Genomic DNA, 17,500 nt, shown 5'->3' with positions numbered 1-17,500 from the left:
CGTTTTGGCATAAAGCCCCTGTAACAAGTGCAAAGTGAAGAGGTCTGCAGTACAGGCCTGGCAGGACGTCAACAGGAGAGATACCAAATGTCTGCCGGAGTCCGTGGCTGGTAGATTTCAGAACGCCTCTAACTGAGCAAAAATATTTTACTACGATGACTGTGCAAACCTTCTTCGGGTTTATGTTCACGTGTCCGATCCGTTTCTTTCCCCTATAATTGGTGGACTATGCATTGAAAAAGGAAAATCTAATTCTAGTTGGTGGAAACACCGAAAAGCGAAAAGTCACCGACCTCATTAGTCACAGCCACGACAATGAATAATGTCTCACTGCCCTTGTGCTACACTCCGGACTCCGTCTCATTTCTTCAACTTCCCAAGCCGCGCGGCTTTTAAGAGCTGCTGTGTCCTATTTGATGGACGCATGCGTGAACGAAATGGGGGGGGGGCGCGGCGGACAAAGTCATTGGAATCACTTGTGATGCTCGTGTGGAGTCTCTACAGCTCAGCAGCACGCAGGCCGGTCAGAGTTGTTGTTTTTTTGACTACACTCTTTGAGCTTGGCACAAAAAAACCAACAAAAAAAAACCGCAGAGAGCGTTTGAAGTAGCCAAAAGTCTAGAAGCAGCAATGAGTTGAGTGGAGGCTAATTATCAGAGTTTCAACTCTAATTATTTGCCATTCAGTTAATTGCGCTGCTCCAGTTTTGTGCAAAACACATGAAGAGGCTCTCCCCGCCCGTCTAGCCAACACTTCATGTGACTGACTTTTGGATAACTTTTTAAAGACGTGGCCACTCGCAGGCCTCGGCTTGGCTGCGTGTCTACTGTTGGTGTTCATGTTGTATGTGTGTGTGTTGGTAGGTATGCGTATCCTGGTGACCCTCCTCCTCGACACGCTCCCCATGCTGGGCAACGTGCTGGCGCTGTGCTTCTTTGTCTTCTTCATCTTCGGCATCGTCGGCGTGCAGCTGTGGGCGGGGCTACTGCGGAACCGCTGTTTCATGGGCGAGGACCTCAAGACGTGAGTTGCTATAGAAACCGGCAGATGTCACAACGAGCGAAACACGCGCCGGCCTCATTACTCCGAACCCCCGTGTCAAAAGTTTGGTCACCCCAGCTGTTATCCCTAAGAGGGGATCAATGTCGCTGATAGGCCGATCGCGTTTGTGCGCTCATCAGCTCCTTCTGGGAGGAAGCAGAATGTGTGAACGTGGTTCCTGCCGAAACCTCCGGCATTAGCAATCACAAGGGATTAAGGGGTTCGAAGTTAATTTTTGTGTGCTGTTATTCAGGGACTCTCATTGGCTGCTTCAACACAAACCGTCAGAGTTCCTCTGTCACTCTCGCTCTCTCCCTCAAGATCCTTGTGTCGTGTTTGATCACTGTCGGCCTGATGCCGTTACACCATCATTCTCACTCCAGCTCCCACTCACATTCACAGTCACACACACACACACACACACACACATGGACACAACGCGCACACACACACACACACACACACACACACACACACACACACACACGCATGGACAAACGCAGACACAATCCCACATTATCACATTACATCAGATAACACCTCCTGACCTCACATTCGCTCAACCGTCCTGCTCAAATAATAATCACTGACAGACGTCATACTGTATGTAGAGTTTGGGGTGAATCCAAACAGCTTTTATTAAAAGAAATTGAATAATGTTTTTAATGATAATGCTTTAAGTAATTAATCGTTTATACAATGGATGTAATGTGTGTTACAACTAAACTGGTACGACTAAATCTTATGCTACTACTACGAATAATAATAACGAAGATTAACTGTTTTTTTATAAAAATCCAAGCAACATTTCACAGGGGAAAACAAATCTATCCAGCAAATAAAAATACAGTGATTATAATAAAATGAAATACCAAGATTATTTTAAAGTAAAAATAAAAAATCAACATAAAAATCAAATAAACGCTGTGTGTTGCAATGGTAAGAAAGTGAAAAAAATAATATTCCTGGATCCACACCTTAATCCGTAAAAATTCCCCAGGCCCAGGCCCCATCCCTCCACCAAGTTTGGTGGAAATCGGTTCAGTGGTTTTTGTGTAATAATAATAAAATACTTTTTTTAGAAGATAAGATTCATGAAGTGACAGTAATGAGTAGAAGTAACGACTGATCGTTGCTGACCAAAGGGGGTGAACAGCCTTGAAAAACAAGAGCTTTTTTAATTTTAATTTTGTCTCTTTGAGGCATCTCTAACATATCACAGCTGTTTAGGAAAAGCTAATAACATATATTGTTATGATGCTCTATCCACATTTGGTCAAATGAGCGTGTCGTACAGTAGCCTATACATTTCTACTCTTCTACTATTCTCTTTTTGGTTCAATTTACATGTTTGTTTTTTTCCTGCTTCATAAACAACAAAGGAACCTCGATCAATCCCCCGTGATTGATCGATTACTTATCTCCACTGCAGCAAAGGCAATATTAACTCCTGTTTGAGTAATGAATGATACAGTGTCCTGCTCTTTAAAAAACAACCTATATTCTTATAAACACTTTCAGAAGGACCGAAGTTGGAAAGTATAAGAAACAGATTAAAGCTTTGTTAGTTTTGTTCCTTTATTAAATCTGTTGCCAGTAAGAAAGCACACACTCGCATTTGTTTCATTTATTAATTTTTAATGACTGTATATTCATTCATAATTTCATACAAATAACATTAAAATGACATATTTTATTCATTCCCCTCGCACCCTCCTGCTGCAGGAGATACAACATTTCCTTCCTGAGTGGTTACTATCGGCCGGACGGCACCGACGACCACCCGTTCATCTGCTCGACGGACAGAGACAACGGGATGCTCCGGTGCTCCGACGTGCCTCGCCGCCGCGTGGGCAGGACTTTCTGCGTCCTGGGCGCTGAGGAGACTCCTCCAGAGACTGGACCTGGAGCGGATGAGCCAGTCTCATGCGTGAACTGGTATCAGTATTACAACGAGTGTCGCGCCGGGGAAATAAACCCTCACAAAGGGGCTATTAACTTTGATAACATTGGATACGCATGGATTGCCATTTTTCAGGTAAACGTTTAAAGGATGAATCTAAACTCACGTGCACACTCTACTCCTGACGTTACAGTGATTATGATTGGTTTGTGTGTGTGTTTCTATTCAGGTAATTACTCTAGAAGGTTGGGTAGACATCATGTACTATGTCATGGATGCACATTCCTTCTACAACTTCATCTACTTCATTTTCCTCATTATAGTAAGTACGCACACACGCACACACACACACACACACACACACACACACACACACACACACACACACACACACACACACACGTTTGTCTTTCTGTAGTCGTGAGGTCACTCATTGACATGGTGCATTTCTTAGCCCCTAACTTTAACCACAACCATCATAACTAAATGGGAGTAGACATCTAGTTATGACCCTAAACCAAACCTAATTCTAGCCTGAAAACCAAGTCTTAAGCCTCATGGAGCCATTTAAAGTTGTGAGGAAAGGTCAAAATCAACATTTGCTTTGAACCAGGGTGGAACAGTGGTTCTCCCGATACTCCGGCTTCCTTAGGTCAATTGGAGATACTAAATTGCCGCAAGTGTGAATGTGAGCGTAAATTGTTGTTTGTCTCTGTGTGTCGGGCCTGTGATGGACTGGACCCCATGTTTCTCCCAATGTCATCCGGGATTGGCTCCAGTCTCCCCACAACATGAGGATGAGTGGTGAAGATAATGTTTTTCAACCAAAATGTAGCCTCACAACCACAGAAAGACATGTGCACACTCTCACGCCCAAACATGAAAAGTTTAACCTGTTTAGCTGCCAACCACGTGTGTGTCTGTGTCTGTGCTGTCATGACCAGGTGGGCTCCTTCTTCATGATCAACCTGTGCCTGGTCGTCATAGCAACCCAGTTTTCCGAAACGAAGCAGAGAGAACACGCCTTGATGAAGTCGGAGCAGCACGCCCGGCAGCTACACCAGTCGGCATCCACCCTGGCCAGCGACAGCCAACCGGGAAGCTGCTACGAGGAGATCATCCGCTACCTGGCGCACCTCGGCCGCAAGGCATGGCGACGACTGTGCCGCTACTATGCTCAGAAACGCCCCCACTTCCACTGCGTGTGCATGTGCCGGAGAGACAAAGGCGGGGGATCGGCCAGAGGGGGCGGAGCTGGGGAGATGAATGGACTTGCCCACCGGCACTCGGGCCACGCCCCCAACGACCTGTCACACCTTCATCAGCTGTATCATCACCACCAGCATCATCACCAGCAGCATCATGCTCCTCAGCCTGAGCCTGCAGTCAGGAACGGAGGGAGCGGTTTTAATTATCCCTTCATCACGCCCCTCTTCAGGCACCAGGATGCAAAAGGCCGGGACCAGAAAAGGCCGGCTGCCCCGGACGCCGTCAACAGACTGCCACAGCTGGTGCTGGAGCACGGTGAGAACAAAGGAGCGCATGCAGCGTATGCAGAGCACATGCAGAGCATGCATCGCCGCGACGATACTTTTCATTTCATCTTTTTGTCTTAAAGCAGTCGAACAAAAGAGGACCCTCCTCTTTGAATCAAGCTTTCAGTCAGAGACCTTTTGTCAGACACACAAGGCAAAGGGTACAATAACACTGTGATGTATTTACTTAATACATCCAGGTAATTATCCCCGAGGCAACACATCTGTGTGTCCTCCACACAGATCTCTCTCATGGGCGCTGTAGCTCTGTGGCACGAGACAGTAATGGAGAGCAGGGGAATGCAATGTATGCGATAAAGAGAAGCTTAGCCCATACTCTGTTTACAACAGCTAGATTCTCCAGAAACACTGACGCTTTGAAAAATAATCAGCCGTATATATCATCACACCTCACAGCCCCACAGGTTAAAAAGAATTGAGCATAATGCTCAAATGAAAACTCATTATTCAAGTCAAAAAAAGGTTGAAGTGTCTCCAGTCAGTTGAGCTGAAATATTTCAGTCTGACCGAATTACCTCTGTGAAGGATTTCCTGCGTTTTGAGAGAGATGGGATGTGAATAGTAATGAAAACACCATGCAGCAAGATACTGAGAGTGTATTACATTTACATGTGAAACTCCACTGATCCAAAACCTGTTTTTTTGTGTTTTGCACAGTTGCCACATGGGGAGGAGCTCAAAGCATTATAAATTTGTAAAATGTTATGTCTCACTAGGAATTGGGACCTTTTAAGTTGGTGCACGGCGCGTCACGTCAAATATCGCTGTCGCAATGAATTTGTGTTGGGCGTCCATTTCTCCTTTCCTTTTCGCACAGGAAGGTCGAGTGTACCCTTATGCTAAAGGAGATAGGAAAAGGAAGCATTGAAAGCGCCTTCCCTAAGCGTTCAAAGAATTTCGAACAGCTGTTATCACGGCTGCCGATTAAATACTTCTACTGAGGTAGAGAGTCATTTCCTACAAGCTGTTGATAGCTTCCTTGCAGGCCACATTATCTACAGACTCACACACACACACACACACACACACACGGCACCGAGCGACTAGATGGGATTTACTATATCAGTCTCCGGTGAAACATGAATTTGTTGTAATTGTGATGACAAGTATGTGCTCGATTAGTGTGTGCTGTTATTGCTGTTATGTCGTCGGAGCATTCCTCCTGAGCAGCCTGCTAATGAATTCCTCTGAAAAACACACTCCACGCCCCCCCCCCAAATGACACACACACACACACACACACACACACACACACACACACACACACACACACACACACACACTAGCTCTAATAAAAGAACTCCCCCTCTGCACAAAAGCATCCCAACTGCACAGTAGCTTCCATATTATTGAATTTTTGTCTCCCAGAAATGAAATGACGGCGCTTCTCCTTTACTGGGCACAGGACACATTGAGTGACAGCATGTCTACGGGCGGCAACTGCATCACACACAGAATCACCTACGTGCCGTGCCCCTCCTGTGATTTCACGTGTGATTCATAATGTCTGTATCACCACCTCCTCCCCGTGTGTGTGCAGGTGGGTGCACCGGGCATCCTGCTCTAACGTTGCCGGGCGAAGTCCCGGGGGAGTCCTCAGCGTGCCCCTACTGCATCTACTACAACCAACTTAATGACGGTGAACATGTTAACGAACAGCCTGAAGACCAGCAGCGTGGGTACAGCAACTCATGCCCTGGCAACAGCCCGTGTCATAGTGACAGCCCGTGTCACTATAGCAGCCCCTGCCGGGGTGATGCACAGGTGCCTGAGCCAAAGAAGAGGCTGTGTGAGCGTTGCTGGGCGGCCCTCCAGTCTAGACTCAAACTCATCGTTGGCAGCAGATACTTCAGCAGAGGGATCATGATTGCCATCCTCATCAACACGCTGTCGATGGGCATCGAGTCCCACGAACAGGTATGTGCGTGCGTCGGTGTAAGAGGCTGCGTGTTTGCGTGGACACGTGCCGCACAGCTATGTGCGGGCCTCTTGCCGACTGATTGTGATGACAGTTTGATTGAAAATGGATGTGGTAATCACTGAATGTGGTGGAGTCAATAAGCTTACCCTCCAATCAACACTTACAGCGAAAGCATATGGGACTGCTGTGTGTGTGTGTGTGTGTGTGTGTGTGTGTGTGTGTGTGTGTAGCTGTGCGCGCGTGTATCAGGAGATGGAGAAACTCATAAGACCTGAAGTGTTAATTAAAGCGTGACCCTGGGACAGGAGAGAGAGAGAGAGAGAGAGAGAGAGAGAGAGAGAGAGAGAGCGGTGCAGGGAGACGGGGCAGAGTGAGAAGAGAAGCGAGCGAGAAGCGAATGAAGGAGTGAGGAGGAGGAGGAGGAGGACACCTCCGACACTGTGATTGGCTGAAAGGCAGGGGTAGACTGTGGGAAGGGAGACATGGGCAGATTGCACTTGGCCCATTTCCTGAACAATATGACAGATCTGGATGGCCTCAACTTCTGAAAATGACTTCTGTTAAAGGATGAGGCCAGCCCTATTGGAGCCTCTTTTTTTTTAATAGTATCAACAAATCCCAACATGAAGGGAATCCCACAATGAAGCCTTATGAATGACTATAATAACATATGAATGTGTTGCCGAAGCCTGATATAGCTTTTTTTCCCCCCCTTTCTCCGTGTCTCAGAAATGTATTGTCATCCAAGAGACATTTGAATACAAATGGGAGCCATACCGTTTCAGTGGGCGACTGAGCATCATTTCGCGATCAGTGCAGCTTAGTTTGAAGCACCTCAGAGACTTGTTTCTTCATCTCTAGAGAGCAGCTCTGAGTCCAGGCAGATGTCACCGGGCACGCTCAGAGAGACGCCGCTCCCTGTGTTCACAGCTTCGCGTGTTTGCAAGAAGAGCGGAGTAAACCACAGTGTGGCCGTGTGTTCGCTAATAAAGACGTGACAGCCATCGACCTTCCTGTGTTTTTAATACCGTGGATTTTGGCTCGAAGACGGCAGCGCTGATATTAAACTCACTCACACAAGAGAATGTGTGTTATTAACACACGTTGATAATATTAACCCTTGTGTTTTGTCGACATGAGTTTTAACCCTTTATAATTTGCAGACCCCAGTATAATAATAATTTCCAAATCATATTTTCTGTCCTTTTAAATGTGTTCATTATTTTCTTCTGATCTCTCCCCCCAAACACGTCCCAACATACAGTACATCCCCTTTTTGATATTTACATTATTTCAGCAATTTTCATTACTCGATTATCGATTACTAAACTTATTGCCAACTATTTTGCCAATAGATTAATCGGTTTAAGTAGTTTTTATGAAAGAATAGTAAATAAATAATAGTAAATCTTTTTTGCTTCTTAAATGTGAACATTTTTTTGGTTTCTTTGCTCCTCTATGACAGAAAAAACTAAATGTCGTGGACGAAACAAAACATCGTCTTGGGAGTTTTGGGGAAACACGACATTTTTATGGACCAAACGACTGATCGATTAATCGAGAAAACAATCTGCAGGTTAATCGATTATGAAGATAATCGTTAGATGCAGCCCTAAATTCATGCAATGGAGGTTTGTCAGTGAGACAAGAAAGGTTTCATTATATGTAACCGGCTTTGGTTTCCATTGGCATGCTTGTGCGCTCGTATCACGGACATTTGGACACTTGAGCTGGCCTGGAATCGGCTCCCAAATAGAACACTTTACGTCTCGTTTTGTTTTAATCCGCACAAAGGCTGAAGTGTAAGAAGCGACAGTTTGCTGAAACACGGGAACATTTCTTGGCCGGGTGTAGTAACCTCCTGGAGTGTCTGCTGCCTGCGTGACAACCTCGCAGTGACAGCACCCAGCAGCTCGGCACATAACCCGACCGTCGCCTTTAAAAGGATCAAATTCTCTGCTAGAAAGCCAATGAGTTTTTAAATGTTAAAGTGCCTCCTTCAGGGGGTCTGAATAAATCTGGATTAAATCAATCTTGATAGCTTTGCCAACGCCAGACCACAGCGTATTTTGCAAACACAAGAGCTCGTTTCTAGTGATTCAGATCAACTCAACTTTGACGCGCTGCAAAAAAAAGGAAAATGTCCTCCCGGCCATGTTTTGCGACGCCTCTGCGGCCACAGGAGAGGATTTCCCCTCAGTTTGAGAAGCGGCGCCCTCAGTACCATCAACCATACTAATAATAAATGTGCAAATGGCTGAAAGTGGGTAAAAACACTCCTCCGTTTGAATCCCGAGGCAGCTCCTCTGTGTACCTTCAGGGCTTTTATCCGCACAGACCAACAGTCTGCACCCTGGCAGTCTGTAGGCCTCTGTTTACCCGTTCATCTTCCTCTGTGCCCGTCCATCACTGCACATCAATGGCTCCCCTCTTCTCTCCCTCCTCTCCCCGCACGTCCTTCAGCCGCAGGAGCTGACGGATATTCTGGAGATCAGCAACATGGTGTTCACCAGCCTCTTCAGTCTGGAGATGCTGCTGAAGGTCCTGGCCCTCGGGCTCTTCGGCTACATCAAGAATCCCTACAACGGCTTCGACAGCGTCATCGTCATCATCAGGTGGGGCCGGCGGCCTTTGTGTCCTTGTGTTTACCCCAAGGCGGGAATGTCTGTCGTCAAAATATTCCTCCCGTCAGTGGAAGGTCCTCGTAGCGAGTCGGCACCGCAGTCACATCCTCCAGACTGTCACCGTAATGCCGCCGCTGGCACTGACGCGGTTGCGCTCCCGGTCCAGCGGGCCCGTAGTCACTCCATTATGTAGTACTACAAGCTAAATTATGTATCTGTGCTCGAAGGCTCTGTGTTGTTTGCTGTGCCGGTGCACTCCGCCCTCCCCTTCTTCGCTGGCTGCGGAGTTGCGAACAGGCCTTTTATCGCCGTTTCCTCTTTTCAGTTGCCACATGTCACAGCAAAAATGAATTCAGCGCCTCCTTCTACCTGGAAGGGAGGCTTTCTTTGAGGGGCGACAGTAACGCTGACTTAGAAGGATTTACAGCGCAGGGTTAAGTAGGTATTGATCCCCTTGGTTGGCTTTTATTGGGACTTTAGCTTTGCGCTTATGATCGGCTGTGTGTGTGTTTTAGCGTGTGGGAGATAGTGGGGGAGGCGGAGGGGGGCCTGTCGGTGCTGCGTACCTTCCGCCTGCTGAGAGTTTTGAAGCTGGTGCGGTTCCTCCCCGCCCTGAGGAGGCAGCTGGTGGTGCTGATGAAGACCATGGACAACGTGGCCACGTTCTGCATGTTGCTGATGCTCTTCATATTCATTTTCAGGTACAGTATGTATTCCTTCCCTCTTCAAAGGCGGCGCCGCAGGTTGAGACTCACAAGCCAAAATTGTTTTCTCAGCTTCCCCCCGCCCTCAATTTTAATCATGCCTGTTATTCCTTACAAAAAAAAAAATGATAATCACAGCCACTGACCTTTTTCTTACACTGTTGCGGGACATATTACCACCATGTATCATCGCCTTTCACACAAACACAATTATTCCCGCCGACAGAATAACTGCATCTTGTTGCACAGTATCCATATTGAATTACCATCTAATGAAATGTTTGTGTTGTGTGTTTTGTGTGTGTCGCAGTATCCTGGGGATGCATCTGTTTGGCTGTAAATTCGGTTTGCGACAAGACAGCGGGGACACTTTACCTGACAGAAAGAATTTTGACTCTCTGCTTTGGGCGACTGTCACCGTGTTTCAGGTTAGACAAACGCACAGACACAATCGGACGTGTACGAGCGCGCAAATATGCGCTGAGAATATTTAATTAGGAGGAACATCCCCATCGACGAATTACTGTTAAATTTGATTTTTTTCATATTAATTGGGACAAGAGTCAAACAGCAGCTGCTGCTGTCGCTCGCTCACAATCTCCTCCATTACTTCATTGGCTCCAATTCGGAAATGCTGATGCTCCACTTCCCCCCCCCCCCCCCAACAAAATATGAAAACCCTCCCAGTGGGCAGGTAAGGTGCACTTCACAAGAGCTGAGTGAGGGAAGAGTAATGAAACACGCACTCCACAGGAGCTCATTTAACACTGATGAGCATCATTATTGTGCAGCTGACAATGAGATATTAAAGGGAGAATGGCCTCTTATTATTCTTCTGATTACACTCAGAGCAGCCACTTGAGATGTAGGTTGGATTTCTGGTCCATTTTGTGTTTGACGTGACTTTTATCCTCCCCCGCCGTCTCTCTCTCCCCACCGGCAGATCCTCACCCAGGAGGACTGGAACGCGGTGCTCTATAACGGGATGGCCTCCACCACGCCGTTGGCTGCCCTCTACTTCGTTGCCCTCATGACCTTTGGCAACTACGTCCTCTTCAACCTGCTAGTAGCCATTTTGGTCGAGGGCTTTCAAGCTGAAGTAAGGATGCAAAGATGCGGCCTCGTTTGAGCTGCTTAGAGGCTGAGGCGTAGAGTACAAGGCTAACTGAGCTCTGTCGCGCTGATGATACCGAAGCTTCGACAAGAGAATAATCTCCACCATCCTGCCTGTGTGGTTTCTCTTTTCTCTCTTTATTTATCCACCACTCTCTTCTCAGTTATGTCACTTTCTATCCCATTTTCCTCTCTTTCTCTCTGTCTTTCTTTCTAACTGACACACACACACACACACACACACACACGAACACACACAACACTCTCCAGGGTAGGGATGTGTTTGATATCGCCTGCCATTCACAGCTGGTGAGCTTTTGTTGTTTAGTTTTCATCTTTTATCTCCAGCATCACAGAGCACTTGCTCGCTCTCTTTTTCTCAATCCCTTACACATATACACACATACACGCACGCACGCACACACACACACACACACACACACACAGAGAGAGAGAGATACCCTTTGCCAAAGCCGTCTGCCTCCATCTTTCTGGCGTGAATTTTAATTAAATTCAGTAAAGCTTTATTGGCGTGACTACAGGAGATCGCTGCCAAAGCCATGCACATAACTCAACTAGAGAGCACTGGAGATCCCCTCCACCCTCCTGCCTCCCGCTCTCTGTCTCTCAGCCCCTCCCTCCCGACTTGCTCACATTTTTCACTTTTACAACAGTCAACGGAGAGTGACTAAAGGAAGGTGATGATGACAATAACGGAAATTATGATGATAGTGTCTGTGTGTGTATGTGTGTTCAGGGGGATGCCAACAGATCCGAGGCAGATGACGACAGACAGTCACTCTCTTTCGAGGACGAGGAGAAGTTGAGAGAGTTATATGCTGCAGGTACAAACTCGTAGATCAGCTGGACGTGGGAATACAAACTCACCTATGGTCACCTATAAGGAGGATTTGTCTTCATCGAAACCTGGGTCCTATCTTTTTACCTGCCACCCTTGATGTAGTTGTATATTATACATGGGTCTCTTGTATAGAGGTCATAAGGTCAACTGGTCCCCTACGCCCTTATAGCTTTAATCTGAATCAGAATTTTTCTGCCTTAAAGAACGACTGCATGTTCGAGAGTTTCTCTGTGTGGACAGATTCTTCTAATCTCTGCCAGAAAATAAAATGATGGTAATCATCAGTATCTGTTGGCAGTTAAAGTCTTTTATTTATTCCTTTGTCTGTTTCCCTGACCCAGAAATTGTCCATTTTTAACGACACTCAATTTTCTAAATTCATGCCAGGTCCTCAAATTCCCAGAACGAAACCGGTCTGTGGACATGAACTCTATGTTGTCAGTGGTAGTAAAAATAGCCAAATGATTGCGGGCCTTTAACAAAAAAGGGGTAATTGTCCTATTCTCTCTCTGTGTGTGTGTGTGTGTGTGTGTGTGTGTGTGTGTGTGTGTCCGTGCGCGTGTCCGTGCGCGTGTGTGTGTGCGCGCGTGTGTGTGTGCGCGCGCTTATGCTCTTGCAGAGCTCAAGATCCAGGCCATGATGCTGAGCCCCAATGGCCTCCTGAACCCAAAAGCCTCCATGCCCCACCTTCCTCCTCCACCTCTGCCGGTCATCACACACACCGCAGCCACACCCACCATAAATTCCAGCCAATCGCGGCGGGCGAGCAACGCCTCCATGGATATGAACAGCCCCGGGCAAAGATCACCGGTGAGCCTTGGACACTTTATCACCAAATGAACTATGATTAACTAAGTTTTACTGAAGCAGGTAGAGAATATTTCAAAAAGGAGGTTCCCAGAAAAGCAATCCCTTGTCTTACTCTCCACCATTATTATTTCTCGGTATTAGTATTTTCTGTGAATATGCCACCAACTGCTGTGTAGATAATCTGCTTCCTGTTTACACCGGCACGCACATGCCCAGTGTGCGTGGATGATCTCGTGAAATGTGTTTTCAGGTGTGTTGATATATGGACAAGGATTAGCACTGATATGGAGCTAAAACGTGCTGATACACATATGTTTTTGTTTCAAAACAAAAACATATGTGTGACAGAGTGAAACCTGTGCATCGCAGGGATTAGTATGCTTGTATGTTTTGGTTTTGATCTTGTATTAAGTCTCGCTCCGAACAGTCTGGACGTCTCACTTTGAGTTGGACCCTATTGTTGGAAAGTTCATTTACAGTTTACTAATTGGCCTCGGATGACTTTTCCATGGGTCTTTTTCGGTTTCTGTCCAACAATTGGAAGAACTCTAGCATGTGCTCTGCGTTTTGCATTGCACTGATGTTTTTATGTCCTTGGACTAATTTAGTGTAAGTTAGTTGTGTAAGTGCAGTTGACTGTCGTCAGCCTCGATGAACCTGATTTTACACAGGACGTCTTGGACAGGACGTGCGAGGCCCAGTGTTTTGGTCAAATTGATATATTTGCTCTTCCTCTCCGCTGCTGGATTTTTTGTGAAGCTGCTCTCAGACTTGCACTGAAGTCCAGACACTCTTGCCAAGCTTTTCCAGAGGGGCTGTATGTGAGAACGCGAATGTCCGCGAATAGTTTTGTTTTTCCTAAAAAGAAAAATTCTTTAACTGTACTTAACTGTCCCTCGTGTCTTCCTGTGCATGACGTGTACGTGGTGTAACACTCACTTGCTGATAGGTCTTTGGCAGAAATTTGGATCCGTTTTAATGCGACGGATTTCCCTGCTCACACAAACACAGAAGAAGAATTGCCAAATAAAAGTGAGGTTCAATTTGCATAATCATAGAGCCCTGATGTTTGTGCTCCTGTGCACGCAGGTAGAGCATGAGATGAAAACGAACCAGGGACCCTGTTAGTGAAAACACTGATCCACAGCATCACCAGGGGACAAAAAAACTCCACACTACACCTTTAATCTGTAACGGATTACATTTTTACATGCGCCCAAAAGTCCCTCGGAAATCCCAGTAGTTACTGTTAATTAAGAATTGTTCCCACAGACTCTGTGGGACAGCGGGCCAGGGAGCCGTCGCTCCAGCTGGACTAGCGTCGGCCGAGCCCCCAGCCTCCACAGGAGAAGCCAGTCGGGGGAGATGGAGTCCCTGTTGTCCGACGCGCACTCCATCTCCAGCCCCGGCAGCAGGGAGCAGTCTCTGGACCAGGCCGAGTACCTGCAGGTGCCCATGCTTCACACGCCCGACTGCAACGGCACCACCTACCACCTCGCCGACAACTGCTACGACGAGGCGCCCCTGGCGACTCATTACCACGGTGACCTGGAGGAGGACGAGGTCGAGGAGGTGAATCTCTGGACATTGCCTGTTTAACTTGGTCACGTTTCATGCGACAAAAAGAAAAAAGTATTTCAATGGTGTCCTGCTTCCACAAAAAGCTGATCATGGAGCTTGTTTAGGCATTTTTTCTACAAGTTCAAAAAATGCTTGTTGATTTATGAATTCCAGCCTTAGAGAATATTGAAAATATTGAATTAGCTGAAAGTAAATTGTGTGAGCAACGACTGGTAGCATTGTTTGAAAAACCTGTTCTGTACGGACACATAACATCGCCTTTTAAAATTCACTACATAATAATTTAGATGACGATCTCACAAAGTGGAAAAAGTAATAATTCAATTAACCCTGTGTGTGTGTGTGTGTGTGTGTGTGTGTGTGTGTGTGTTCGTTCGTTCCTCCCAGAGTTTATGTAAGAAGCTGAAGAAGATCCTGGAGCCATATGAGCCTCAGTGGTGCCGGGAGCATGAAGAGTGGTCCTTCTATGTGTTCTCTCCACAGAACCGGTACACACACACACACACACACACACACACACACACACACACACACACACACACACACACACACACACACACACACACACACACACACACACACACACACACACACACACACACACACACAGCCACACCTCGATTCTCTCCCGCGTGGCCTCGGAGGCTTAAACCACAAAATGTGTGAAAATTCACAGTTCGAAGTGTGAAGGTCGCGGCTCGGGCTCAGCCATACAATTTTCACTTTTATCAATTAAACCTGGCCGAGTGTGAACAAGCACGTTATGTGGCCGTGATGCAGGTGCATGTGTCCACATATTATTTTTTTTTTTAAATGATGCAGGTGCAGGTCTCTACATATCGTTAAAAAAGAAATGATGATGATGCTCTCTTCCCTGTCTCTGTGTCTCTCTTCAGGTTGAGGTTGTGGTGTCAGAGGGTCATAGGTCACAAGCTGTTCGATCACGTCGTGCTCCTCTTCATCTTCCTTAATTGTATCACCATTGCTCTGGAGAGACCGGACATACAGCCCCACAGCATGGTAGAGAACGCACATACGTCGACACATGGGCTCACACGTTTGTACGCTACACTTGTGAGGATCAGCATGAAGCGTTCCCTCGCAGCACTGCAACATTGGGGTCCATTTTATTGACATTATTTCCATCATCAATGTGTTCAAATGTTGTTTTAACGGATTTGGGTCACACCGCTGACTTTGGTGCAGAGGGTCGGGGTTCGATTCCAGGTAATCCCAGTGTGGGACCTTAGGCAAGACAATGATAGTAAGTCGCTTTGGACAAAAGGTGTCAGCAAAATGACTCTAATGTGAATCTCATTTTGACCCAAACATCCAGATGTCACCCTCAAACGGCTCTTTACAGTAAAGAAGCACTGACCAGAGCTCACAAATATGGAAGTACTGGATCACACACACACACACACACACACACACACACACACACACGACCACGGCACAACACAAGCCGTTGTCGAAAGCAGCACTCATACGCTTGCAGCTGATGTAAGAGTCATGATAACAACACTTGCGGTTTCCAGTATGTGTATATATATATATATATATATATATATTTCAATCATGTTCCTCTTTCAGTCATAATGGATGTTTCTTCAGCTCATTATGTAGCACACTGTAATGAGCAGCAGTGCAGAATCAAAGGGAAAAAAAATTTGACGAATGTGCTTCTCTGTGCCTGTCCCTGTCCGTGTGTGTGTGTGTGTGTGTGTGTGTGCGTGTGCGTGTGCGTGTGTGACAGGAGCGGGTATTCCTCAGTGTGTCCAATTACATCTTCACTGTGATCTTCGTTGGTGAAATGATGATCAAGGTAACGGTAACGGAGCACATTTTTCACCTCACTCCAAAGTCATTTTCGTACTTTTAAAAGGGCAATTTTCTTCCTGGGTGGACATTGGAAAATGCTCCCGGTCTCATTTTGTGCCTCACATTATTTTGTTCCGTCAATAATTCTTCTTTTGATCTATCTCTAGGTGGTGGCGATGGGCTTCTACTTTGGCAAGGGTGTGTATCTCCAGAGCAGCTGGAACATATTAGACGGGGTGCTGGTGTTTGTGTCGCTGGTGGACATCCTGGTCTCCATCGCATCATCGGGTGGTAATCGGATCTTGGGCATCCTCCGTGTGCTTCGTCTGCTCCGCACACTCCGACCTCTCAGGTAGGTTCACGGGGGATTTTCTCTTCTGTTTAAATCCATTGAAATTGTCTAGTGTACATTTGTGTGCGACTGTGTGTGTGTGTGTGTGTGTGTGTGTGTGTGTGTGTGTCTGTGTGTGTGTGTTGCAGGGTGATAAGTCGGGCTCCGGGTCTCAAACTGGTGGTGGAGACTCTGATCACATCTCTCAGACCCATCGGGAACATTGTCCTCATCTGCTGCGCTTTTTTCATCGTCTTTGGAATATTAGGAGTGCAGGTAAACGTTTATACCGTTGTGTTCCCTGCTCGTCAAACTGCAGGCTGGAGATAAGACTCGGCGTGTCACTGAGGTTTCGCCCCAAAAATACACAGTTTAAAACCTCTTTGTCGCACGGTTACATGTCACCAAAACATCCGAGAAGTCACTGAAACAAACGAGGCAGGCGGCGTAGAAAATGCTTCAGGTAATAAAAAGTGAAGAGAGAAATTGGGAGGAAATGCAAATGAGCTGCTGATTGTGCACCGGTGTTCCAGAAAGTAATTATAAAAACAATGGTTCAGCTAAGGGGGGATTGTGCTGAGAGTGTTTCTTTTTCTCTTTTTCTTTTTTTTTCTTCTTTTTTTTGGGATTTTCAACTGGATTTTTGTATTATTCATTTCATGAATTAAAAATGTTATCATTTATTTATTTTAGGGCGTTTTCACCCTATTTATTAAAAAACAAACAGATAAATATTTAAAAAACACCATAACAAAAAAGCTTTATTTGATATAAAGGGAGAGAATTAGCAGATCCCCCCCCCCCCCCCCACACACACACACACCCCCCGGGCTATTTCACTGTTTTGAAAATCCTCCTGCAAATATTCAGATTCAATACTTGCACAGTGGATGACCTCCGATGGCTGTAAAGCAAACGGGACCCGATGACACTCGGGATATCTCAGCTGTAACAAACAATAGGCCCCTAAATTTAGTGTCTGTCCAGTGACTGATAAGATCTCTATCCCGCAAGGGGCCGTATGTGAGAAACCAAATGCGCCGTTGCAAATGTCGTGACATTTTCAGAAAAAAAAACACATCAGCAAAAAAAAAAAAAAAAATCTCCTGAAAAAGAATTCCCAGCGCGTGAGTGGGCGCTGTAGCCGGGCGCCGCCCGCCGCCTGACTGTTCCGGACAATCTCATGTTGCATGAGATCCCCCCAGCAATGGGGGTTTATAAATCACTTCAATT

The 17,500-nt window shown here is 46.3% G+C and overlaps 1 protein-coding gene across 2 annotated transcripts in view; it reads left to right on the top strand.

The window, feature by feature from the left end:
- The window catches only part of LOC118313033 (voltage-dependent T-type calcium channel subunit alpha-1I-like), a 39,938-nt gene that overhangs the window by 10,640 nt on the left and 11,798 nt on the right, over window positions 1–17,500 (top strand). For both annotated transcript variants that reach the window (XM_047334067.1, XM_035638234.2), the window contains exons 6-22: window positions 864–1,023; window positions 2,767–3,079; window positions 3,174–3,266; window positions 3,889–4,468; window positions 6,041–6,417; window positions 8,885–9,036; window positions 9,561–9,746; window positions 10,060–10,177; window positions 10,693–10,848; window positions 11,620–11,707; window positions 12,344–12,534; window positions 13,807–14,106; window positions 14,503–14,603; window positions 15,012–15,135; window positions 15,872–15,940; window positions 16,104–16,288; window positions 16,417–16,543. In XM_047334067.1, the coding sequence (XP_047190023.1) occupies window positions 864–1,023; window positions 2,767–3,079; window positions 3,174–3,266; window positions 3,889–4,468; window positions 6,041–6,417; window positions 8,885–9,036; window positions 9,561–9,746; window positions 10,060–10,177; window positions 10,693–10,848; window positions 11,620–11,707; window positions 12,344–12,534; window positions 13,807–14,106; window positions 14,503–14,603; window positions 15,012–15,135; window positions 15,872–15,940; window positions 16,104–16,288; window positions 16,417–16,543 (3,320 nt within the window). The remainder of the gene's footprint in view (window positions 1–863; window positions 1,024–2,766; window positions 3,080–3,173; window positions 3,267–3,888; window positions 4,469–6,040; window positions 6,418–8,884; window positions 9,037–9,560; window positions 9,747–10,059; window positions 10,178–10,692; window positions 10,849–11,619; window positions 11,708–12,343; window positions 12,535–13,806; window positions 14,107–14,502; window positions 14,604–15,011; window positions 15,136–15,871; window positions 15,941–16,103; window positions 16,289–16,416; window positions 16,544–17,500) is intronic.

The sequence above is a fragment of the Scophthalmus maximus genome, chromosome 8 (assembly GCF_022379125.1).
Source record: "Scophthalmus maximus strain ysfricsl-2021 chromosome 8, ASM2237912v1, whole genome shotgun sequence".
In the NCBI taxonomy this organism is placed as follows: domain Eukaryota; kingdom Metazoa; phylum Chordata; class Actinopteri; order Pleuronectiformes; family Scophthalmidae; genus Scophthalmus; species Scophthalmus maximus.
The sequence above is the reverse complement of the archived record's forward strand: the minus strand, read 5'-3'. Positions and strand labels throughout refer to the sequence as shown.